The sequence below is a fragment of the Nymphalis io genome, chromosome 22 (genome assembly GCF_905147045.1).
Source record: "Nymphalis io chromosome 22, ilAglIoxx1.1, whole genome shotgun sequence".
Lineage (NCBI taxonomy): Eukaryota > Metazoa > Arthropoda > Insecta > Lepidoptera > Nymphalidae > Nymphalis > Nymphalis io.
Window position 1 is genome coordinate 1,261,520 of NC_065909.1, and position 24,623 is coordinate 1,286,142.

Here is a 24,623-nt window from a genome sequence, read left to right on the forward strand (position 1 = left end):
GCAATTACTTCGTCGTCATCTTCCTGATTTATCTCTTCTTCAGACATTACATTTTTTTGTCCATAATAGTGTACAGGTAAATCAATGTTTTTGAATGCACGTTGTTTATTAGATTTTCCATCGACCACCATCTTTAGCGTATGTGTACCCGCAGCGTTAGCACATGGTAGTACGGTTACACGTTCTTTACTTACTTTTCGTCCAGATACGGATTTTTCGTTATAGGAAACAAAAGTTTTGTTAGGTGTTATCATACGCCATAAAAGCCCTGATTCGTCTGCATTGTACACCTGTCACGGGTTAAGATTTAAATCTTTCACCCTTTGCTTTTGCTTAATGTAGCCCCCGCTATGTGTTTCCATTTGATGCGGTCTTCAGCATCTCTAGAACATTGGACTATGGATGTCTGTGTTGCAGCTTTTATAATGTCTCTCCAACGCTTAGGTACTCCACCGCGCGACCGCTTGCCTTCCACTTGCCCTTGATTCATCAAGATTTAGGTGGTCTAAAATATCACATTTTTCTTTAATTGTCAGTGGTTTGTGCTTGTGACGACATTACTAGATACGAATACGTAATACACAATGAATAAGCAGTAAACAATGAACACACGCTAGACCGCACCGTTATCATCATCACATGTAGTCAAATTCAAACTAAGCTATCGTAAGTTGTCAATAAAAATATGTAATAATAAATAATAGACCATGTCGGATTACAGGGGGTGCCAGATTAGACAGGGGCCGGATTACCGGGGTTCCACTGTATTAAAAAAAATAACCTAAATTTGCGCAAGGGCCCAAGAGCAATATCCATTGCCAAAATAATAGAAAAGGAATCGTATATTTGTCAGTCGGTTAGTAACAGCCTATGAATGTCCCACTGCTGGGCTAAGGCCTCTTCTCCCTTTTTGAGGAGAAGGTTTTCGAGCTTATTCCTGCTATATTAGTCGATTTCAATAATCCGCTACCAGTAAGGGCTTTTGTGTAGTGGACAAGATAGAGAGTACTTTATTTAGCATTATTACAATACCTACATATATGTCATATATACAAAATTAAGTTATTTAAGGTAGTTATAAAATATTTCGATTTTTTATCAAATGTGTGTTAATTATATGAATGTTGTGTGTTGTGTTTTGTTAATTTTTAATGTTATGGCCGTAGTTGTGTGTTGTCTATTAGTTTTGTAATATACCTTTTGAATTATTTCATTAAAAAAAAAATTATTTTTAATTATTGACACTAGGATAGGATTATCGCATTTTTATGTCATAAATCTTAATTGGATATAAATACGACTGCTCAATTAGTATTTTGATATTTATCAAAAAGTATTTACTATTTCTATAAATTATTGTAATTTGGCGGATAACGATGATACCTTCGCCTTATAATTCAGTACAATATAAGTTTGTAATGTCAGTTTTTCTGCCAATAAATCTGTCATTTGTATCAAAGTTGAAATAATAAAGTCACATTTTGTATAGTATTATCATTTATTTTACACAATTCCTTATTCAAATTTATAAATCAAATATAAATAAATTAGATACATACTAATTTAACATAATTGCTTTGTTGAGTATTTTTATTTTGAGGATAATTTTGTGGATAATAAGTTAACACTGGATGCCACGCGCTCGGCTCACGAGTGCAAATGTATTTTGTCTGGTTGTCCCCGACTGAGTCGTAGCTTTAGAAGACATAATGCGATACCGAACGCTCTCATCCCAAGTTCAATGAAATATTCTATCTATCTATGAACTAATTTCAATGGACCAGAAGAGATATTTTAATACTACAAGTGTGAACGAGAGCATTAATTAGGCATAGTTTACATATTTCGAATAGAACGATGTAACTTATTTGTAAACAAAAGTTGCATAGAAGCTACAAAGTGCAAACCGTAGGTTAATGTTGAAATAGGATTTAGGTGTAGAATACGTCATAATAGCCGCCGAACGAATGCTTATAGTAATCGATAACACTAAATCCCGAATTCTGCCATTTTGTTATACCGTAGTTCGTATGTACTCTGTGGTCCTATCTAGCCTATTGTGTCAATATGACAATATAAAGCCATCAATGGTTATGTGCTCTGTGATTAGACTATAAAAGTAAAATCTGAGTATGTGACGCGATCTACGCATGATACAAGTAGGTATCAATATTTTACCCTCAAATCGACCTAAATATGTTTCGGAATAATTTACAGAATTTTTTGCAGCCGTTAAATAGTGATTTTAAATATTTTTTTATAGATTAAATGTCGTTATATTATAATGCTAACCCTAACGAACCTTCTAGAATCTAGATAATGTCATTAAGCAGTGTCACACGCGTTAGCAGAAAAAAATTAAAATGATGATCAGTATCCATGTTTGCCGAGCGTCTGTTCCACTTCCTTTACATACTTCTCAGAAACTTTCTGTTGTCTCATATCCGCCACCTAAGATTAACGATAAGTGTTTTAAAATAACATCAATATAAGAATTATTTAACTAGGCAACACACCAACGCTAATGTCTATGAAGACAAATTTATAAGAATCTACAATAGATTGTTTAAAAAAAAAATGAAAATTTACAAGAATAATAATACCTATATAATTAAATGAGAAAGTACATATCTAAATAAATTTTCTGTATTTTATAGTTATATGATTAATGTAACAATAAATTATATATTTTTCTATAAGTTCAGTTTTGTTTAATTTATTAAAATGTTATATAGTCTGTATTCTATGTATATATATACGGTTGTTAACCGTGACTTTAACATGCAGAATGCAAGTTAATGTAATATAATTTTTTTTTTATAGAATAGGAAGGCGGACGAGCATATGGGCCACTTGATGGTAATTGGTCACCTTTGGACCAGACATTGGCATTGTAAGAAATGTTAACCATAGCTTACATCATCAATGCGCCACCGACCTTGGGAACTAAGATATTATGTCCCTTGTGCCTGTAATTACACTGGCTCACTCACCCTTCAAACCGGAACACAACAATACCAAGTACTGCTGTTTTGCGGTAGAATATCTGATGAGCGTGTGGTACCTACCCAGACGAGCTTGCACAAAGCTCTACCACCAGTGAAATATTATAGTTTATTTGCCTCAAAATAATTGTGTAAATGTTAATTATTGTAAAGGTAAGCATAAATTTTACAGTTTTTTGACACTATGAATTAATGATTTTTTAAATAAAATAAACACTTGCCATATATCCAAGTTGTTTGATGATTATAAATACAATCTTACCTTCTGCTTGATGACCCTTCTCTCGTACTTTTCTTGTTGCTCCTGCTCCATGCGTAAGGCGACGCCTTCATTGTGAATTTTTTCACGAAGTTCGGCACTAAAAATAAATATAATTAGAATATTAATAACATTATAATTAAGAAAGGTTTTGTATTTAAGTAGTTATTGGGATTTTCTGTCGAAAATTCTCAGTAGCAACCTGGTGTCTGGAAGTGTGTACACCTTCGTGCTTCGGAAAACACGTAAAGACGTTGGTCCTGCGCCTGAACTCTTTCCGGTCGTGTCGGATTGCCGTCCCATCGGATTATGAGAGTTAGGGAATAGAGAGTGCACCTGTGTTTGCGCACACACTTGTGCACTATAGTATGTCCTGCGCAGTTTGCTAATCTCTTGAGATTGGCAGCCGTGGCCAAAATCGGTCTGGAGGACATTATTATTATTATGTGTGCTTTAATTACCGAGCACGTTCCTTGTCGTTGATTTGTTTCATAATTTCCTGACGATGTTGTTCAATGCGCGCCTTGCGTTTGTCTTCCAACTGTAACCATATAAGCGACCATTTTAGCGCCAACAGCTTAACGCACACGGACCATTATTGTTGTATAAATGGATTGCCTATAATATATATATTTCTCTTTACAGACGTTGTCTGGAAGAGATCACTGTAAGTGATAAGGCCGCCTTTGCGTACTACATGTACTACTTGTTCTTTTATATGTTTGTAAATTGTGTGCTATAAAAGATTAATCTATTCTAATATCATAAAGAGGTAAAGTTTGTGAGGTTGTAGGGGGTAATCTCCGGATCTACTGAACCGATTTTGAAAATTCTTTTACCAATAGAAAGCCTCATCATTTGTGATATGCTATATATTGCTATGGCTATATATTAACCCGAAATGAAGGCTTTCGGGGTAGTGGGATTTGCAAAGTAAGTCAGAGAAAAAACGATCGAACGACAACGTTTCTTACGATCACTGAATTAACGATGAGAGATATATGATTGAGTTCTAGAGAAAAGTTTTAGAACTTGATAATACCTACAAAAAAGTCAGCAACAGCATATGTCTAACTTTTATATTTAAGTCACAAAAAGTTGTTTTTTAAATTAAAAAAAAATATTTAAATCGTTAGGTCTTGTTTATTGGTCATATTATAAACAATTATGAATTATTATAAAAATAAGTAAACTTCAAAAAAATAAAATCGTCTCAAGCTTTTAAAACAAAAGACTTTTCCCTGTTACTGCATATAATTTGGACAAATGGTTAAAGAGATAATACGACATAGGTACCGCGATCGTGTCGTAATGTATTAAGTGATATTTCTATTAGACGGTTTTTTCATATACGTCAATATATTGAAAAACAAAACTTCTTTATTACCAAGGAAATTTTATTTAGATATAATTCATTTTTACAGTTTTTTTTTTTTGGTTGCAAAGTTTAAGAGATAATTTTAAATATCAAATACGCGCGACAATTTTACTAATGTTCGGCCAATCGATGACAAGTAAAAATGTTTACCGCCCAACGAAGTGGGCACGGGTCAGCTAGTAAATAATAAATATATTCTGATAACATATACCTATTCTAACGCCAAACAGCAATACTTATTATTGTTGTGTTCCGGTTTGAAGGGTCACTCGACCCTGGTGTAAATACAGGCACAAGAGACATAACAGTTACAACTAAGTTGTTAAAGTTTTTTACAGTGGCCATTAAGGGCGACGGTGACCACTACCATCAGGTGGTTCGGCCGTCAATATTAAAAATATAAAGTGATTAGGTTTATCCGGTAAAAAATCTAAGTAACAGCCTGGAGTAAGGAATCACTACTAGTGTTATCCGTGCCTTGAAAATCAAGTAAAGCCATAGCCTTATAACTATACTGTATTTTGGACGTTACTCCAACGGTTGTCGGTTCTGTGACACATGTGACCAGCCTTCCACTTCGGCTTATTCAATCCTTTGAGCTATATCGATACATTTGGTTGGCTGTCTTATTTCATGGAATGGATACCTCTTTCTCTTTGCGTATGAACTCCTCGTTCTGTCGAGCCGCGTTGTTGAAGCTCTGCTCGTCTTTGGCTATCTCTCTTGCGATTAAACGATGAATATCGGTAATCTGTAAACGGAAATAAATATTTTTTACGTATCATTGAATATATAAGGTATTTTCAACGTATTACAGTCAGAGGTTATATGAGTGAACGAATATATTGTTTATATGTCCTGCGCTGTTTTTATAACATATTCGTATATAATATTTAAATTTGTGATGCATTTGTCTATAAAGTAAAGAATTAATAAGAATAAAATAGCACAAAGTTATGTGTTAAAAGTATAATTTCATCACCTGTTGGACTCTCGCTTCATGCAGCCTCTTCATCTCCCTGTTTCTCTTGATGGCAGCCTCCCGTTCCTTCCGTCTGTATTCACGTTCCACGTCTTCTTGGATCTTCAGATTGCGGATTCGTTCTAACTCCTCTTTGAGTTCTTGTTCCGCCTACAGCAACATAAGCTCGAGTTAACGTAGGTGTAAGTATATTAATAGTAAGTTAGTGAAGTTACCTCAATGTTATATATAACCTAGATATATAGTTGTGATAATAATGTATCATAATGATTATTGTTTTGATTATATATTATAGTATATATATATATATTAATAATAATAATGTCCTACAGACCGATTTTGGCTACGGCGGCCAATCTCAAGAGAGATTAGCCAACTACGCACGAGATATTATTGTGCAAAAGTGTATGCGCAGACATAGTCATATATCTCATAGTCCGATGGCAATCCGACACGACCGGAAAGAGTTCAGGCGCAGGATCAACGGCTATACGTGCGTTCCGAGGCACGGGAGTGTCCACACTTTCAACTTCCAGACTCCGGGCTGCTACTGAGATTTTTCTGACAGAAAACCCCAATAACTTTTTATTGACCAGACCTGGGCATTGAACCCAGGACCTTCAGGTCTGCGGCCTTACATTACGTACCATTAGACCAACGAGGCAGTCAGAATATATTTTATTTGATAATTCGCCATTAGACTATGTATCAGTACGGCTTGTGCCGGAGCGCCTAACAGCAACAAGTAATATGAAGGTATAAATGTCATGTTGCAATAATGTAGATAATTCTAACGTTGAATAAAGTGTTTTGATTTTGTTTTTTTGCAAAATAAATACCGAAAAATTGTGAATGGATTGTGTAAAGGTTGATACAGTCGAAATTTAGGTGATCCGCTTGAAACGCTTCAAGGAAACTAGAAACTTAACGTGCTAGAATAGATTGCTAACGTGCTAGAATAGAATAGATTGTAGATACTGTTATTTTTTGGTAAGAAAATTGCAAGACATTTTGTAAACCTGCAAATAATTTTACCTTTTGTGCCTTGGCGATATGGTCGATTCCTTTTTGCTTGGCCGCTTTAACAGCCTCCGCTTCTGCCCTGTTCTTCGCTTCGCGCTCTTGTTTCTGTTTAAGAAAGTTCGCGATGCGCAGATCCATAATCCGTTCTTCCTCGTTCTGGAGCTGTTTGTAGTAGAGCAGTTCCGAGTTGCCTTTACGTAAAAGTATTAGATATAATTAATTAAATATTAATAGATTTGTATTTACAAACGCCTGCCTTGCTGCCTTGTTGGTACTGGGTTCGAACCCTGGGTTGTGCCGATTAAAAGTTACTGGGATTATTTATCGAAAAATTCTAAAGTGCTTCCCAATGTCTGGAAGTTGGAAGTGTGGACACTTACTTGCTTCAGAAAGCACGTAAGGTAGTTGACTTTGCGCCTGAAATCTATCCAGTCGTGTCGGATTTGTCATCCCATCGGATTATGAGAGTGCATCTGTGTTTGCGAAAATATTAGTGCACTATAATATGTAGGGTGAGTGTGCCATTATAAGTACACTCACAATGGACATAACTTATTGTTAGTTCCCGAATTGTTGGCGCAGAGATACACCGGTAAGGGATGCTTCATGTCTTTGGACTGCAGTGACCACTTAACATCAGATGGTTCACTTGATAATCTGCTTAAAGTTCTGGATAAAATTCTGTCACATGGTCTGGCAATGGACTTCAATTTAGCAGAATCCGCAGGCCCTTACTACGCAGGCCTTCTGTGAGACCGATCCTCGAGGTAGCAAGTCGTCAACGTTGGGAGAGAGGATTCTTCTCAGCAAAAGACCTTTGTAAAGGAGTGCTACGGTGTTAGTTTTGTAGAACTTTCACCTTGATCTAGAATTTCCTTAAGCTTGGCCTGTCTCCCTTGCTTCTCTTTGAGTTTTTGCGCTTCATCGATTTGCATCGCAATGTTCGCTTGGTTCACTCTAATGCTTTCCTCTTCTATGCGTTCAGCTTCCATTATCTATTATAAAATATATATATATATATTTTAAATAACTTTCGGAATAACGAAAATTTTAGTTGCTTTAATGTTAAAATAGGACTGTATCCTCATAATGGTTTATATAAATAATATTTAAATTGTATACATAAGTATGATATAAACTGAGCCATTTGTAATGAATAACATTACGTAGTACACTAAATTGTACTGTTATCGTAAAATTATCTCTAAAATGCTTAATTCAACCTCAATCGGCGGACTGTCACTGGTTTCGAAATGAATTATACAAAATTACAAACATATATTTCAGTAACAGCCTGTGAATATCCCACTGCTGGTCTAAGGCCTACTCTCCCTTTTTGAAGAGAAGAAGAGAAGGAAGACAGAATTTCAGTGAAATTAGACTCATGCAGGTTTCCTCACGATGTTTTTCTTCACCGTAAAGCACGAGATGAATTATAATCACAAATTAAGCACACGAAAATTCAGTAATACTTGCCCGGGTTTGAACCCCTGATCATCGGTTAAGATTCACGCGCTCTTACCACTGGGCCATCTCGGCTTAACAAACATAACAACTTAAACAAACATATATTTGTAGCAACATTTATTTCACATTCCACTCGATTCTATTGCATATCACGAAGAAGTTTTATTATATACCCACTATCCTTCTAAATATTTATTTGAGGAGATATTAAGATTTTTTATTTAAAAGGGGGGTAAACGGGAAGGCAGCTCACCTGATGGAAAGTGACTACCACCGCCCATGGACACCTGCAACACCGGAGGGCTTGAAGGTGCGTTGCCGGTCATTAAGGAATGAGTGGGCTCTTTTCTTGAGGTTGAAATTTCAATGTCGGTTTGGAAAAGTCGCCGGTGGTACTTGGTTCCACAGATACACACAAGATCTAAATGGTGGATAATATTTCTAACCTTAGAAGTCTCATGTGCTTTGATCTGCTCCTTCAAGGCTGCTAGATTTTGCAAGCGGAGTTGATGTCTTCTTTCTTCGTCTTCCTCAGCTCGACGGACAGCAGCCAGTCGATTCTCTTCCATTATTGCGTCCAGTCTTAATTTAAAAAAAAACTAGTATCATTAAAATCTAAATAATTTATGAATAAAAACTGGTCTTTTGTAAGGTAATTGTTTATTTAACTTAAGACGAATTTTTATTTAAATGTTAGCAGCCGTAGTCAACGCACTCCATGAAACCATGAGACCATGGGGTCTTACATCACTTGTTCATCTCATTGACCTTTCAAACACCAATACTAAGTATTGATATTTGCCAGTAGAATAACTGAATGGTTGGTTGAACCCCAGACTGGTCTGAACTATCATCGATATAAAATACATAATAGGTGATTGCTATATATTGCTATACTATCATTTCAAGCTTGTTCACCTTCGTTCTTCCTCATCGAGTTCCTTCTTGACGAGATCTCTTTCAGCAATCTGCGCGTCACGGATCGCATGACACTTTGAAGCGAGTATGATGCGATTGCATAACCTTGGCCCTTGGTAATTATTTGCCCGAAGAACTATGGACAACATATTTTAAATTGAAAAAATATTTCGTCGGTATAGGAAACTATGGCGTATTTCATGGTATCTTTAATTCACTACTATAACTAATACTTACTTTCAGCTCTTGTTAATGTATGAGCGGCTTGATCAGGCCCCTCCAGCTCAGGGTCTGTGGCACCGGAGGCTTCTGCACCAGGCTGTGGCTTGAGCTGTTCCTTCAGTCTTTGTTTCCTTTCCTCGGACTCCTTGGCCGCTTTCTGGATCGCCGCTTCTTGATCGTGCATAGCTTGGATTTGCTCTTCTTGGGTTACTATCTGGTGTGCGAAAAATAGTTCAATTATATTTAGACATAGACATAGACACTTAACTTAGCTTTTAATTGTCACTGTGTATTTAAATATTTCTTGTAATAAGATGTTAATTGAAATAAAGACAATATCTGTTTGATGAAATAGAATAATTACTAAGTTTCTTCTCGGTATAATCTACATTCCGAACCGGTGAGAGCTTTACATTACATTTAATCTTGCAGAATGAAGATTCAGAACTGCTTGAATAAATTATTTTATTAAAACAAACTTTAGCCTGTTTCTTAAATCTTTCATATTCACTCTTCTTCATAACAGCTGGGTAGAAGTTCGGTGAAGTCTTCGGAATCAGCAGAGTCCTCCAGCCTCCGAGCTGAGGAACAAGTGTATATTCGTGTTTTGGGTGCTCGCATTTGTGGATCGGACGCTTGGTGATTGGGAACTTGAGGCGACATTCCGATGGCCTGATGACATAAAGTTAAATTAATATCATGATATTTTATTAAATATATTTACAATCGAAATGGCCCAGGGGCTAGTACGGGCAAATCTTAACTGGAAATGTTGGGCTCAAAACAGGCTCTTGTGTGCTTTATATACCTATCTCGTTCTCACCGGTGAAGGGAAACAGTAAAGAAATGAATGTGTTGGAATTCTGAAAAAATGAATGTATTCTGTCATATGTATCCATCAATCCACATTACAGCGTTGCGGAACAAGCTCCTACCTCCTCGAGAAGAGTGGCCCAGCCGTGGGTTATTACAAACTGCTATTTGTTTTTATTTAAATTAAAAGTTAAGTTTAAATTAAAAAGATTCTTTATGACCGATTATTTATTATAATAACCATTTACTTGTTAGAAAGTAAGTCATGTGACCATAATTGTTTACATTTTTGTACTTTTTCAGAATATCCGTAGAAATCGATTTTCCGCAGTTTCCACACCATTAAAATACAGGGTTACAATAATTGAGATTTTTAAAAGCACCAATTCATTTATAAATGTTATTGCTTCCTTTTTTGTAATTAATGTACTTATTTTCAAATATAATCTATTATGTATCTACTAAATTAATGTTATACCTTTTTCTATTAATTCAATGTTTTATAATTTTAATGATATATTTTACCTGTGTAATTGATAACAGCCCGGTTCGCCTTTACTTATAGAATGATATTTAATATTTTCATGAAAATTTTTCAATGCTTTTGGCATATTGTAAATTAAACAAATATCAAAAATTAAATAATCCAACACGTCTTCGTGACTTAAATGTATGGTCGTTGCGTGGAAACAAAACGTTTTATTTTGTTCTTATTTCACTTATCGATAAAGCATCTGTATCTATGCAAAAAAATCCTTAAACTGTTAATAAAAAAAAACAACGATAAAGGTTAAGTTATCCTAACTTAATTATTTTATTAAATTGTTATATTCAGCAGTTGCTTAGTCTCAGACGCTATTGTTCAAATTCAAAACCTCAATCATTTTTATTTTAAATATAAGATATTAACCGTAAAATTAATCATCTGTACCTATTTTTTTTTTAATTAAATTCAAGATGAATAAATTATATAGGTACTTGACATATTTTTTAATGACAGTTATAAAAAAAGTAAATATACCTATGCACACTAGTGTAGTTATGATTAAGGATTCGTCGATTGAAATTGAAATGTTTTTTTTTTTTCATTATAAGATAACATTTTAATAATGTGTTCACTCATATTGAATAAAACCAATAAATGAATAAATATGGAGCATAATATATAAAACCAAAACAAAATATAGACGTTTATGATTTTCTTTATTTACACTTAGTATTATTATAATATATAGCATTGAAGTATATGGTATATCGCACACCCATGGGAATACAGAGCGTTTTAGAGGCAGCATGGTAGTATAAGAGACCGTCATTTCGTTTACCGCCATAGCATAGCACAAATACCAGATTTTTCTCAAGGCACGTTAATAAAAGTTTTATATATATTTTTTTTATAACTTTGTATACAGCTTACAATATTTAAACATCAACAAAAAAATCTCAATTCAATAAATGACGTAGAAATAACCGGTATCGACTACATATCTATGTAGGTTTTAATATTTTGTTGCTGATTGTATTGTTCGATTAATATTACCATTTTCAGAATAGCATCGATAAGTTATCATCTGTCGATACTTGATGTTATGACTATTGACGTTTAAGTGCAACACTAACGCTGTGTTATCAGTTACCTTTAAAAATGTATAAAAGTAAATATAAAACTCATTTAGTTATTCGGTTAATTTAGCGAAATGGTTTACTTATTTACTTGACATAAATTTACTAAAGACGACATGGTGAAGATAGAGTGATATTTATTGCATAACTATGAAATAGGTTATTTTTCTATTGTCTATAATAAATATTAAAATTTAAAGTGATACTAATTCAGTGCCATGGAAAATAAAGAAAAAAAACCACATGGAAAGTCTTATTTCGCGCCATTATTTGTAAGTAAGGTTTACATGAAAATATTAAATAAATATTAATTCTCAGATGTTTATCACAAATCACGTTTTTGGTTTGATATTTAATATAAATAAGTAGAACTAATGTTATGAAAATTTCATTTGGTCTTTATATTTCGTTGATTCGTAAAAATCTGTTAATGTAATTATGAATATATGAAATTGTGCATATTAATACACAATTACGATAACTTTAATATAATTTATATCTTATGCAATCTGCCTATGTAAAATGTATTATATATCATAATTTTGCTGTAAAATGAACAAACAATGCTTAGAAATCTCCAATGCTTAGAAAAAAAAAATTGAAGTTATACAGGCCAGTTTTTATGATAGATTGTCTAAAAAAGACTGCTCAAAGAGAAGTCTATATTTGCATACTCTGGTACAATTATTACTATAACTCCATATAATTTAAATTAAGAATATTAACAAAAATAAAACATATTGTATTACTTTCAGGCGGGAGCCATAGCCGGTGTTTCAGTAGACATTACCCTGTATCCATTGGACACGCTCAAAACTCGGTTACAGAGCCAGCAAGGATTCTATAAAGCTGGCGGTTTCTCTGGAGTATATAGAGGTTATTATTACTATCAGTTATGTTTATATCATGATTTTAATAATAGAATAAAGATAATTCTTTTTTTAAATGTGAAGCAGACCTTTTTTATTAGGGGAATATTTATTCAGATTTCTTGTTTAAAAGAGTATAGTTTTTACACAATAATATATAGCTTGTATGCGAATTGCATATAGTATACAAGCTGATTTAATTATATTTTTCTTAGTATAAGACCCGAGGTGGGGCAAAGCACAGATAACTTAATTACTTGTATTAAAATCTATTAATAGTAAATTTTTATTTGCTGGAGATACACTTAAGTTAGGGATAATTTTTAAAGTCCGGCTGTTTAAGAGTCTTGTTTTTACACAATTCTGAATACAACATTATAGCAGTTTATCATTGTATTAATAAAGCACATGAAAATTCAGTTGTACTTGCTTGGGTTTAAACTTGCAGTGTTTGTTTAAGAATCAGATGGGACATTTTTACTTATAACTTGTAACATAATTACAAATAGCTTATACTTATTTAACAGTAACAGCCTGTTAATGTCCCACTGCTGGGCTAAGGCCTCCTCTCCCTTTTGAGAAGAAGGTCCAAACCTTCTTATTCCACCACGCTGCTTATTTACAATCACAGAATTAATTGTATCCAAAATATTTAATATAAGTAACTTCATATTCACTCATTTCAATTTTAAATAAATTAACGAATGTTTGGTATGTTACAGGCTTACTCACTGTGGCAACAACATCTATACCAACTACTTCTTTATTTTTCATGTCATATGAGACAACTAAGAAAGCATTTGAACCGATGGTGAAGACGCAGTACGCTTCACTTGTGCATATGTTGGCAGCTAGTGTCGGAGAAGTGGTAATATATATTATAATTTTCACTTGACTGCCTTGTTGGTCTAGTGGCTTGATGTAAGGCCGCAGGCCCGGAGGTCCTCGATTCAATTTCCAGGTCGGACCAATAAAAAAAGTTATTGGGTTTTTTGGGCCCGGAGTCTGGAAGTTGGAAGTGTGTACACTCCTCGGAAAGCACGTAAAGCCTTTGGTCCTGCGCCTGAACTCTTTCCGGTCGTGTCGGATCGCCGTCCCTACGGATTATGAGAGTTAGGGAATAGAGAGTGCACCTGTGTTTGTGCACACACTTGTGCGCAGTTGGCTAATCACTCAATCAGTTGAGATTAGCCGCCGTGGCCGAAATCGGTCTGGAGGACATTATTATTATTATAATTTTCACTTAGGGTGTTAGGGTTGTTAGTCTGTATAATTTGATAGGATTAAATAGTATATAATATATGACTTATTTTACTTTATCTTAAAAAAATTTTTATTCATTGAAAAAATACTGCAGACTGGCAGTAGACTGACTGGTAGTAATAATGCCCTGATGGGAAGTGGTCACCAGCGCCTATAGGCATTGGCACTTTAGATATGGACATTCTCTAACATCGCCAATGCCTCCATCATGGGAACTAAATGTTATGTACCTTGTGTATACAATATATATAATATAATAATATCCTAAGACATTTTTCACACACGGCCATCTGATCCCAAATTAAGCTTGTACAAAGCTTGTGCTATATACTATTTTTCTTTTGTAAATACATACTTTTATAGATAATTACACTCGGACTCAGGACAAACAGACATGTTCATGGACACGAATATCTGTCCTGGGTGGGAATCGAACCCACAACCTTCAGCGTGAAAGGCAAGCATCCACCAACCACACCAACCGGCTCGTCACATATAATTTATTATTCGTCTCTATTTCAAAGTTGTATAATATAATAATAACGATTGTAATTCGACTTATTTCAGTTAGCCTGTATAATCAGAGTACCAACTGAGATAGCAAAACAAAGGAAGCAAACATACACCGGCTCTGAGAAGAGAAGCAGCATCCGGATACTTGTGCATGTATGTACTTTCATTGTACACTTTATTTATTTTTATTTAAGAAAGGCAAATATGCAAATGGAGCACGGACCAATTCTTAGTTAAGTCCTATAGATGATGGACTATGGGTATTGTAAAGCCAGTTGTACACTCGCCCTTGAACCGAGAATCTCTCATCCCCTGCCCCCCCCTAAACTCGCTTTGTCGTAGTACTAAGAATGCCAAATCAAACCAGGGAAACCATCTACACTTCACTTCATCTACACATTGTTATCACATTGATAAGGCAGTCTAGTGGCCAAATTATAAAGCCGCACCCTGGTACTAGGTTCCTAGACTAGGTTATGAACCAAAAAAAACCGAAAAATATTACTAGGTTTTTCTATCAAAAAATTAAATTCACAGTAGTAGTCCGTACTCTGGAAATTTCTACTCGCGTGTCCTGTCGGCATTTCTATAAAGTAAGGTTATGTTTTTATTTCAGGCGTTTCGCACTGACGGCTTCCGTAATGGGGTATACCGTGGCTTCTTGTCGACCGTTGTGAGAGACTTGCCGTTCAGTTTCATTGAGTTGCCGCTGTGGGAGCTGTTCAAAACCTTCATCAAAGATAGGAACGATGGGCAGATTACAAGTTTTCAGGTATTCATGTTTCTGAATAATAATACACAATAATTATTCAAATTGCCTCGGTTGAATACACATTATTATTATTACACTCCAGAGCGGGCTGAGCGGGTCGGTGGCGGGCGCGCTGGCGGCGGCGGCCACCACCCCGCTCGACCTCGCCAAGACGCGCATCATGCTGGCGGAAGACTACGCCGCCACACGCAAGGTGCGCATCCGGCCCGTGCTGGCCGACATCTACCTGCAGGCCGGTCTGCGTGGCCTGTTCGCCGGCGTCGCGCCGCGCATGACGGCCTTCATGGTGGGGGGGTTCGTCTTCTTCGGCATCTATGACCATTCGAAGACTGTCTTCGAAAAGTATTTTGACAGATAGTATATGGGACATGCTCACAGACACATGAACGAACAGTTTTATAATTGCATATTGCAGTTTTAATAATAAAGTCAACAGAGATTTTCCTATACAAAAGTATTTGTTAAATACTATATTTAGGTTGCATTATGATAAATAACAAAAATGGGTATTTTTACAACTTTGCTATTGTTTTAATGTAAGGCGCATTTAATGTCACATTAGACAAGGTCGCGGCCGCTCGTCGTCAAACGTCACGTGATGTCGTAAATTAATTACAGATTATATAAATTATATGTACGTAGATTTCATCGTTAAAGTTTATAAATATTTATTAAAAAATGTTGAAACAAGTTGGTCTATTATTTATATTTAAATGGTACGTTTTATCCTTTTTATTTCCCAAATCGCTGTTTTTAGACTTGGGAACTGTAATTAGATTATTGTTGGTAAAATATAGCACGAGTCCTGTGACAGATGTCATTGAACAACTATCAAGTACCGTATTTTGCGATGATTGTAATAATTCATGATGATCACGATTACAAATCACATTTTCAATTTCGAATAATTTATGTAAAGTTCTGATTAAAAAAAAGGCTCAGTAAAACGGTTATATTTTTTGAGTTATGTATTTATGAATGACCACGTCTATCCTTATTGGGTTGATACCAATTATTAATCAGTTTTTTTTTTTAATTTATTAAACTGAAATATAAATAAATGAACTTAATTTTGTTTTAAGCTGCGTATGGTTTTAAGCGCGCTATGGGGACGTAATGTATACCCAACTTTAGGAAGCAAAGAATAATAAAATTACTAATTCAAAAAAATATATTTACTTTTTTTTACAACACTAGTGATTATGTTAACTTACGTTGAATTTATACATTGATATACATTTTATACTAAACTTTAGAACTAGAATTAATTTTTGGGTGCGATCAATACAATAAAATTTTTTAAATCGATCACAACCAAAATACCAATCATTCATACATTATTAAAAATCAATAACGAAAATTAAAATTCAAAAATGTACAAAATAAAGAAACAATTTACAATGTGTAGTACCTGCTTTATTTAAAAAGTTGCGTTAGAATCGATTTTCTTTTTCGATAACTGTGCACGTCTTGAACGAGATAAAGATGTGACAGTTTAAAAAAATAAATAGATTTAAAAAAAAACATAACATAATAACGATTATACAATAATTAAATATAAATTAATATAAGTATGAAATGACACATGTTGACAGATGATAAAATACTTTTAAAAGAACTTTGACGTTTAATAATATTAGAGCACCAATCGATATATTCCCACAAATATTTTTTTATTTAATATATTAAAGGCCGGCCATTGAGAGAATGTGTTTCTGAAGTCTGTTAGTTGGTCATGACTAATTAATTAACAGTTGACATTGTAACAGCAAACTTTGGATTTAAAAATATGCTTTCTTATATATTAAATGTTTCATTTAGCGTAAAATTATATCAGTGGTTGTAAGTTAACATAATATTTATTATATTATTGGTTATTGGGGCAAATAAACGACCATATGTATTTTTTTAATTCTCCCAGAAGCGCAGTCTCTTAGCGGTCAAACATTAATGAGTGAAATTATATTATATAAAATATTAAATATACTAAATAGTTATGAAAACTTTGGAATGTCATAGCCATATTTAATTCCTTAGCCTAATTATATATTTAGAATCTAAATATATAATAGATGCAAACGTTAGGTCAAAACAATCACCATTTCGTCCGCCAAAAACGTTACAGGTCAGAGACGGGACGAAAGTTCCAATATATTCCAAGTTTCAAATAAAAGTATTATTAATAGAAATACATTTATGATATGTAAATATTAAACAATGCATTTATTCAGTCTAGGAATTAAATTTAGTAAATATTGCCAGCCGTTTGTTTTGATATATGGCAACGATGTGCGAATCGCTACGTGTAATATCATAGCAGGTAAACAAACGATATTCTTCAGTCGGTACAGCATTAAGAAGTGTCCACAAACGCGACCAGCATCTCGCAGATGCGGCGGCGACCTTACTCCGTGGTCTAGCGGAACATGACGTTACTGTGCACGGTGTGTTCCGTGCGGGGGACGTGCGAGTGTCGCTTGAAGGGGTTCCAAGAGGGGGGGCGGCGTCCCGAGCGTGCCGTGAGGGCGGTGGAGCCACTCGACGCACTGGAGGCTCCAGACACGGAACCTTGGTTCGAACTCGGTTGGCGGGCAGCCTCGGGTGACGCCTAGGAACGATACAATCGCAGAGGTTACATTTGTCACTCAGAGGCTGTTTACATAATCGCCACGGTGTCACCCACCTTGTCCCTGGCGGGCGTGTCCATGGGCGAGGCGAGGCGCAGCGCGAGTGCGCGCGGGGCGGCGCGGATGAGGCGCACGACCTCCTCGTGCGAGCTCCACTTCACGTCGCGGTCGCCGATGGAGATGATGAAGTCGCCTTCGCGCATGCCCCCGATCTGCCGAACGAATTTTGTGATTTACCTGAAGGTTATTGATCAACCCATAGTAGATCAGCGTGGTGCCTAAAAATGGCATTGAAAGGTTATTTTACCCAAAGATATATAAATGTTAATTCTTCGATTTTTAACGATTAAGAGGCTTAAAGATTAAATAACATTCCAACATGGAATTTTAATCCCACTACTGGGCTAAGGCCTTCTCTTTTTTAAGAAGAACGTTTGAAACTTACTGCACCACGTTGCTCCAATGCAATGTGCCAGATTTTAATTGAATTTGATTATTTACGGTAAGCCTATTTATTAATTTTCTGAAAATTTTGCTGACCACAATATTTAAAAGTAAATACAAAACTCACATCAGCAAGAGAGTTGGGTTCAACGCCAGCGATCATGACGGGCGCGTCTCCTCTCACCGAGAACCCGAACCCTTCGTCATCGTTCGAATTCGTCACGTTGTATTCGCTGGCCACCCTCCTCAGCTCACCCTTAACCCTCTCCTTGCCATTCTTCGTCTTTCCATAGTCCTTGAAGCTGTCCTTGTAACCGTACTTATCGTCCAAGACCTTGGGATGATAATCATTATCGAAGCTGTTTATGTAAACTCCGTTCTTTTTCGTGACCCGGTGTTTGTCGTAGTCGTCGGAATATTTCTCGTCGCTTCTGATAATCTGGTTGTAATACGTGGAATTGTCTTCCGATTTGTCTCGTTTGTCGCTCTGTCGTCGTTCGATCTTCGTTTCGTCGTCTTTCTTTCCGTTCCTTCGGTCCCTTCTCGCTTCTCTGCGTTTTTCTGATGGCTTTTGTAGTTGTATCAATCGAGGGGCGCTCCAGTGCCGCTTGGCGGAGAACACCGCGATCGGTCCGAGGGACTTGAATAGATCATCGACGCGAAATTGGGCGAAGTCGGGTGGGGTTAACGCTAATTGAAATTTTGAAGATGCTGGAAAAGAATACGTTGTATTTTTAGAAATAAAATATTACAGTTATAGATGAACATTAATAGTGCGTTTTCGAAATGAAATATATTTTAATATAATTATTATATATTACACATTAAGTATATATATAGTGCGTCTAGTTTCCCTGGCACGTAGTCCCAAAAAACTATCAATTTTTGTGATGGGAACGAAGGCCCCACATAGTGGATTCAGTGGGTACAAGTCCATTATAACTCGCCATCAACTCGGAGAACGGGAGTCCTTGAGGGTTTCCCCACGTACAGAAGGAAGTCGGTGGCGTGTCCTTGGTGCGGTATGTCGGCGAGTACTCACGCAGGATGTCGGGCGCGTCGAGGATGTCGGCGAAGTCGTCGGCGGGCGGCGCGCGCTCCCGCCCCGCGCGCTCGCGCGCCGCCGACACCAGCGCCGACAGCGCCTCCTTGTTGCGCAGCTCGCTGCACACACACACATCAGTGAATGTTGTTCACATCGAGGTTATTTCTATCTAAAAGTCTCTTATTAAATATTATCATCACAATATTGTCAATCCTTGCACCTCGGTGACTTGTATAGCACGTGAAGCTGTTGCGTTCATACTCGTGCACCTGTTGGGCGAGTCCCTGAAATTGGCTGTCGTGGATGTACCGTCGAGCGGGACTTACCGGCACATTCTCTGGAGCCTCAAGGCCTCCTCGTACAGCGCTATCGCCTCAGCCAGGTGAGCGCGGCCGAGGGCCGTGTTGTCGAAGTCTTCGTCGAATTTAAAACCTGGAAATGTTTCGGACATATTAAAATAACGAGGAGATCAAATAAAGCAGAATGGATTAAATACACGGATTCATATAACGTAACTCGTAAAATTAAAAACCATATGATTTGAATTTTAAGTTCAATGAAAAAAGGGCGTAAATACCTATTTACACCCGGAACCGACCAACGGAGCCGTTCGGTTGGTAAAGGCTCAATTCTTTATATCTTTGCCTTACAAGCATATATAAAATTAAATTATTTTTAAAATAAACATAAACATAATAAAATTTTAAATATTGAGCGCACAGATGGTGGTAGGGCACTACCTGGTGGTAGGGCTTTGTGCAAGCTCGTCTGGGTAGGTACCACCCACTCATCAGATATTCTACCGCAAAACAGCAATACTTGATATTGTTGTGTTCCGGTTTGAAGGGTGAGTGAGCCAGTGTAATTACAGGCACAAGGGACATAAAATCTTAGTTCCCAAGGTTGGTGGCGCATTGGATATGTAAGCGATGGTTGACATTTCTTACAATGCTAATGTCTAAGAGCGTTGGTGACCACTTACCATCAGGTGGCCCATATGCTCGTCCGCCTTCCTATTCTATATAAAAAAAAAAAAAGATGTGAGGCGCCAAGTTCATAAATTGGGAAATAATATTTTAAAAAATTTGAGATGCATTGCAAAATGTAAAACGAATAATAAATATCTGAATCACAAAGAAGTGTGTGTGGGTAGTATTTAAGGTAGGTATGGTAAGGTAGGGTAGTTCCAGCCGACCTTCCCCGGCGAGCGCGGGCGCGTAGAGCGCGGCGAGGCGCGGCGCGGCGCGCGCGGCGGGCGCGTGCAGCAGCCCCGTCGCGCAGTACTGGTGCGCCAGCGCTAGAGTTACACGGTTGCGGGTGCCTTGGGTCTAGGTTGCCGGTGTAACTGTCTCGTAGTTACACCGGCAACCTATCACTGAGCACTTCCGCAGACAACGACTTGAACAAATACTACGTCTTTCGATGTGTGACCGACGTTCACCGTAAAAACAATAAATAATATCAACCAAACTAACATATATAAACATTTAAATATAATATTATATATTTTTTAAATATATTAGTACCTACTAATACAAGGAAACTCATAATAAATAATTTAGTTATTTATTAACGATCTCCAACAAAGAAAACACACAATTACGTCATTTAATGATGATTTAAAACGTGAGCTCTTTCAATTATGACCTCGAGCACATTAAACAATGACGAAAGAGAATTAAAAAAAAAACAAAAACAAATGTTACATAGTGGTACTCAATAGAGTAACATTATCGTTGATTTGCATAAATGTTATTTTAATCTGTGCATGTTTTTATTACTGGCATCACAGTAAGTTTTAGAACTATGAATTAATGGAAATATGGTATTAATATGTAGCGAGAAACACTTTTATTCATATCGGTGTAATATTTTACAGTGTGTGTACGCTTACCTTTGTAAAATTCAGTCTTAACGTGTACAAGCGACACCCACGAGTATGGCACGTAGTTGAATACACCTTCCGTTTGCATCTGAAACGAGGCGATTAGAGACACTTCACATTTGGTCGGTTTATCTCAGTGTCGTGTTTACGATTGCTCCGGACGCGATAGAAACTCGATAGTGGCGCACTAACTGCTCCAAGATTAAAACTCAACTAGGTTGCATATCGGTAACGAAGAGGTTGGCGCGGTTGCCTTCCACGCCGAAGGTTGTGGGTTCGATTCCCACCCAGGACAGACATTTGTGTGTGAAAAATGTCTCAGGATATTATTATTATATCAAAATCAAATAAATAATAATCAATTAAACAATGAACACTAGATGCTAAGCATTTTGTGTGTGTGTGTGCGTATGTGCGGTACCTTCTCGTACAGCTGCTGGTAGACGTGCGCGAGCTGCGCGCTCTCCTGCGCGAGGTCCAGACACATGTCCAGGTCATCGCGCAGTTCGCGCTCCCGCCCGCCGCACGCGTCGCGCGCCTGCAGCTGCAGCTTCTCGAACAGGCACTCGCGCGCCTGGGCCTGCGGGCACGGCACAGTATAATACTTAATGTACTACGGACCTCCCTACGCAGAAGCTGTATTTTTAAAAGATGTCCTTTTCTAAAACTAAAAACATTTATATGTAGTCTTGAATTACAATATTTAGTATTAATTGGAGATTTGTATTCTCTTAATTATCTTAAACCCATGGATTTGACAAGCCTTGCATTGGCGATAATTTGAAGAACTTGTCCTGCTCTCTCAGCTGTACGCTTCAATGGCAACTTTCCAAGATGACGTGTGTGTGTGTGTGTGTGTGAGCGTGTGCGCGTGTGGGTACCGACCGTCATGAGCGTGCCGAGCACGAGCAGCGTGTCGGCGGCGAGGTCGACGGAGGGCGCGTTGGTGAAGTTCTCGTGTATGTAGCGCAGCGCGCCCGCCGCGCGCAGCAGCGCGTCCACCGCGCCGTCCAGCCCCGCGCACGTGGCGCGCTCCTGGCGGACACGAAGGTACAGATACGAAACTCCAATATGTGGTACAGATAATCTCATTAACGGCCTACTTATTTTATGAAAAAAGGTTACCTATTTGAAAGACTTAAGACTTTACTTATAAACGTTGCTTAGGGTCTGTTTAATTTGAAGCATTTATCTCTTGCTGTCATCATTGATTTGACATTCGAAAGAAGAAGACACAGCATTGTTTAACTAATCACCGGCTGATCAAAGTTTCTATAAGGCCGTTACTCGATAAATTGAGTTTTAAAGGGGCGTTTAAGGAATATGTAAGCAATTAGTGATTTTGCATAACTACCTACCTGATTAAGAAGAAAATAACCAATAAAATATTTCACCGAATGATAAATGCTTTTATTTATTTTTTCTTCATGTCATATTCTTTAGTATTCGGAATAGAAGTCACAATAAAAATAGTTATAGGTATTTTATGAATAAATATATATATATACGCTTATTTTGTTACGTAAATTAAAGTCTTAATATAACAAAGTAAAATCCAAATTTAACCACACAGCTCAAGTTATGCTTATGTGATAGAATAGATGATATGAAATAAAGCTCACTTGTTTAGCGCCAATCTGTGTGTAGATGCCAGCTATGTTAAATAACACGCATGCTTTTTCAAATGCAACCGTTCGCTGACACGACGGGACTCCTGAAATTAACACACATAATATAATGTATATGTATACTTGTGTGAAATACATTGTTAGGAAAAGCTATTGTCTATGATTGTCTATGATCTAATCTTTTGATACTGAGCAATGTCTATGTCAGTTAATTCGGTGGCAATGAATACGTCAATAGTGTATAGTTCAATAAATAAGGCGACTAATAATACCACTTGGTGGTAGGGCTTGTCTGGGTAGGTACCACCCACTCATCAGATATTCTTCCGCAAAACAGAGTTCCGGTTTGAAGGGTGCGTGAGCCAGCGTAATTAAAGGCACATGGGACATAATATCGTAGTTCCCAAGGTTGCTGGCGCATTAAAGATGTGAGTGATAGTTAATATTTCTTATAAAGCCAAAGTGTATAGGCGTTTGTGAACACTTAAAATCAGGTGACCTACCAGTACCAATTAAGTTGGGACATAATAACATATTATAATGAACAGACTTCTGCACTCTGCATTCCTAGATAATCCGTTGAGGCGGCAAACACGATAAGATCGAAAGTTGGTACTTGACTACCGGCTTTCAACTCCACGCCCTTTTGTCTCGGAGTTTGAACCCAGTTCGAAAATAACTAACACTGTTAAAAAAAAAATATAAACTTTTTTGAATTAACCTTCTTACGTTAATGGTATCGTAGTTACCTGTTAACGAATCGAACCATTCGAAGTAGACGCCGAGCGAGCGGTCCGGCGGGAAGAACCGTCGCTCGATGTAGTACAGCTGGTTGTAATACTTGAAAAGCAGTGCTACGCCAGCTGTCGAGCGGACTGGAGTGCGTATGGCCTGGAAAGCAGCACTTAAAGTATCAGCCTGTGAATGTCCCACTTCAGGGCTAAGGTTCTCCTTTTTTTGAGGAGAAGGTTTGGAACTCATTCTATCACGCTGTTCCAAAGCGGGTTGGTGGAATGTGGCAGGATTTCAGTGAAATTAGAAACATGCAGGTTTCTTTACGATGTTTTGTTTCACCACCAAGCACGAGATGAATTATAAACACAAATTAAGCACATACAAATTCAGTGGTGCTTGCCCGGGTTTAACCCACGATTATCGGTTAAAATTCACTCGTTGTAACCACTGGGCCATCTCGGCTTATATTAAAACTAAACTAAATACTACACTAAACAAATAATAATAAGTGCTGTTAATTTGGTTTGCAAAAAATTGCGTCCGTACTCTTTTGGGTTTCGTTTTTAACCTCCGAAGAGATGATATAAATTAAACGTGTGCTGTGTGTCTGTCTTTGACCGATTACAACAACAACAACGATTTTGATTTAATTTTTCTTACCCACGATTAAAAAGAAAATCTTTTCAGCTGTTTGAAGATCCCTTTTTTAATCGTTGAAGGGACATCCTTTCAACGATTAGAAAAGGCAATTTTACTGATATATAATTTAAAAATTTACAATCTTGTGACTTCAATGATATTATAACATGGTTACCTAACTCGATGCTGGGCATCATCATTTGGAATCAGCAAGATACGCAACTCCGTAATAACTTACAGCCCAGGTATCATGTATGAGCTCATTGAAATGGTCTCAATAAATGTATACTTTTTGGACGTATTTTTGACTCAGGGGTTTTAAATTTTAAGAAATTAAGTCCATGGTTGTCATATTTATCAGTATTACTATAAACTTTAAAACAAATCTACCGGGACTTAATTATTTATGATTTTTTTAAATTATTTTATATGAAGCCTTCTTTTCTTATACTAATCCGGGCGGGTAACTAGTTAATAATAATTACATTTGTAACAATTTGTATCGTTACATTA

General features: G+C 36.7%; 3 protein-coding genes across 5 annotated transcripts in view; 1 reads left to right on the plus strand and 2 right to left on the minus strand.

Moving 5' to 3' along the window:
* Positions 1–1,515: 1,515 nt before the first annotated feature.
* Positions 1,516–10,731, minus strand: LOC126777065 (cilia- and flagella-associated protein 45-like). Its single transcript, XM_050499926.1, has 12 exons — positions 10,593–10,731; positions 9,734–9,926; positions 9,270–9,468; positions 9,033–9,168; positions 8,561–8,696; positions 7,507–7,642; positions 6,660–6,838; positions 5,625–5,774; positions 5,289–5,393; positions 3,726–3,805; positions 3,268–3,364; positions 1,516–2,451 (listed from the first exon to the last, which is right to left on the minus strand). Exons 1-12 carry the CDS (start codon positions 10,676–10,678, stop codon positions 2,371–2,373), a joined length of 1,578 nt encoding a protein of 525 aa, XP_050355883.1. The 5' UTR covers positions 10,679–10,731; the 3' UTR covers positions 1,516–2,370.
* Positions 10,732–11,670: 939 nt separating this feature from the next.
* On the plus strand, positions 11,671–15,790 carry LOC126777102 (S-adenosylmethionine mitochondrial carrier protein-like). Its single transcript, XM_050499995.1, has 6 exons — positions 11,671–11,962; positions 12,446–12,566; positions 13,282–13,427; positions 14,390–14,488; positions 14,952–15,107; positions 15,190–15,790. Exons 1-6 carry the CDS (start codon positions 11,909–11,911, stop codon positions 15,463–15,465), a joined length of 852 nt encoding a protein of 283 aa, XP_050355952.1. The 5' UTR covers positions 11,671–11,908; the 3' UTR covers positions 15,466–15,790.
* Positions 15,791–16,267: 477 nt separating this feature from the next.
* LOC126777039 (rhophilin-2-A) overlaps positions 16,268–24,623 on the minus strand; it is a 90,252-nt gene continuing 81,896 nt past the window's right edge. For 2 of the 3 annotated variants that reach the window (XM_050499884.1, XM_050499885.1), the window contains exons 6-16: positions 23,486–23,627; positions 22,731–22,822; positions 21,994–22,143; positions 21,530–21,688; positions 21,118–21,196; positions 20,419–20,520; positions 19,550–19,655; positions 19,221–19,342; positions 18,306–18,889; positions 17,791–17,946; positions 16,268–17,715 (exon numbers count right to left, since the gene is read on the minus strand). In XM_050499884.1, the coding sequence (XP_050355841.1) occupies positions 17,524–17,715; positions 17,791–17,946; positions 18,306–18,889; positions 19,221–19,342; positions 19,550–19,655; positions 20,419–20,520; positions 21,118–21,196; positions 21,530–21,688; positions 21,994–22,143; positions 22,731–22,822; positions 23,486–23,627 (1,884 nt within the window). In that variant the 3' untranslated portion in view covers positions 16,268–17,523. The remainder of the gene's footprint in view (positions 17,716–17,790; positions 17,947–18,305; positions 18,890–19,220; positions 19,343–19,549; positions 19,656–20,418; positions 20,521–21,117; positions 21,197–21,529; positions 21,689–21,993; positions 22,144–22,730; positions 22,823–23,485; positions 23,628–24,623) is intronic. The other variant, XM_050499886.1, reaches the window with a different exon arrangement.

What these genes read in the sequence shown, in the direction of transcription:
- LOC126777065 (XM_050499926.1), bottom strand. Translation starts at nt 10,678, where the DNA reads ATGCCAAAAGCATTGAAAAATTTTCATGAAAATATTAAATATCATTCT. An exon ending in GATTTAAGAAACAGGCTAAA is followed by an intron (nt 9,469 to 9,733) that starts GTTTGTTTTAAT and finishes TTCGCACACCAG; the next exon opens with ATAGTAACCCAAGAAGAGCA. An exon ending in AAGCACATGAGACTTCTAAG is followed by an intron (nt 7,643 to 8,560) that starts GTTAGAAATATT and finishes ATTTTATAATAG; the next exon opens with ATAATGGAAGCTGAACGCAT.
- LOC126777102 (XM_050499995.1), top strand. Translation starts at nt 11,909, where the DNA reads ATGGAAAATAAAGAAAAAAAACCACATGGAAAGTCTTATTTCGCGCCA. An exon ending in CTTATTTCGCGCCATTATTT is followed by an intron (nt 11,963 to 12,445) that starts GTAAGTAAGGTT and finishes TATTACTTTCAG; the next exon opens with GCGGGAGCCATAGCCGGTGT. An exon ending in GGCAGATTACAAGTTTTCAG is followed by an intron (nt 15,108 to 15,189) that starts GTATTCATGTTT and finishes ATTACACTCCAG; the next exon opens with AGCGGGCTGAGCGGGTCGGT.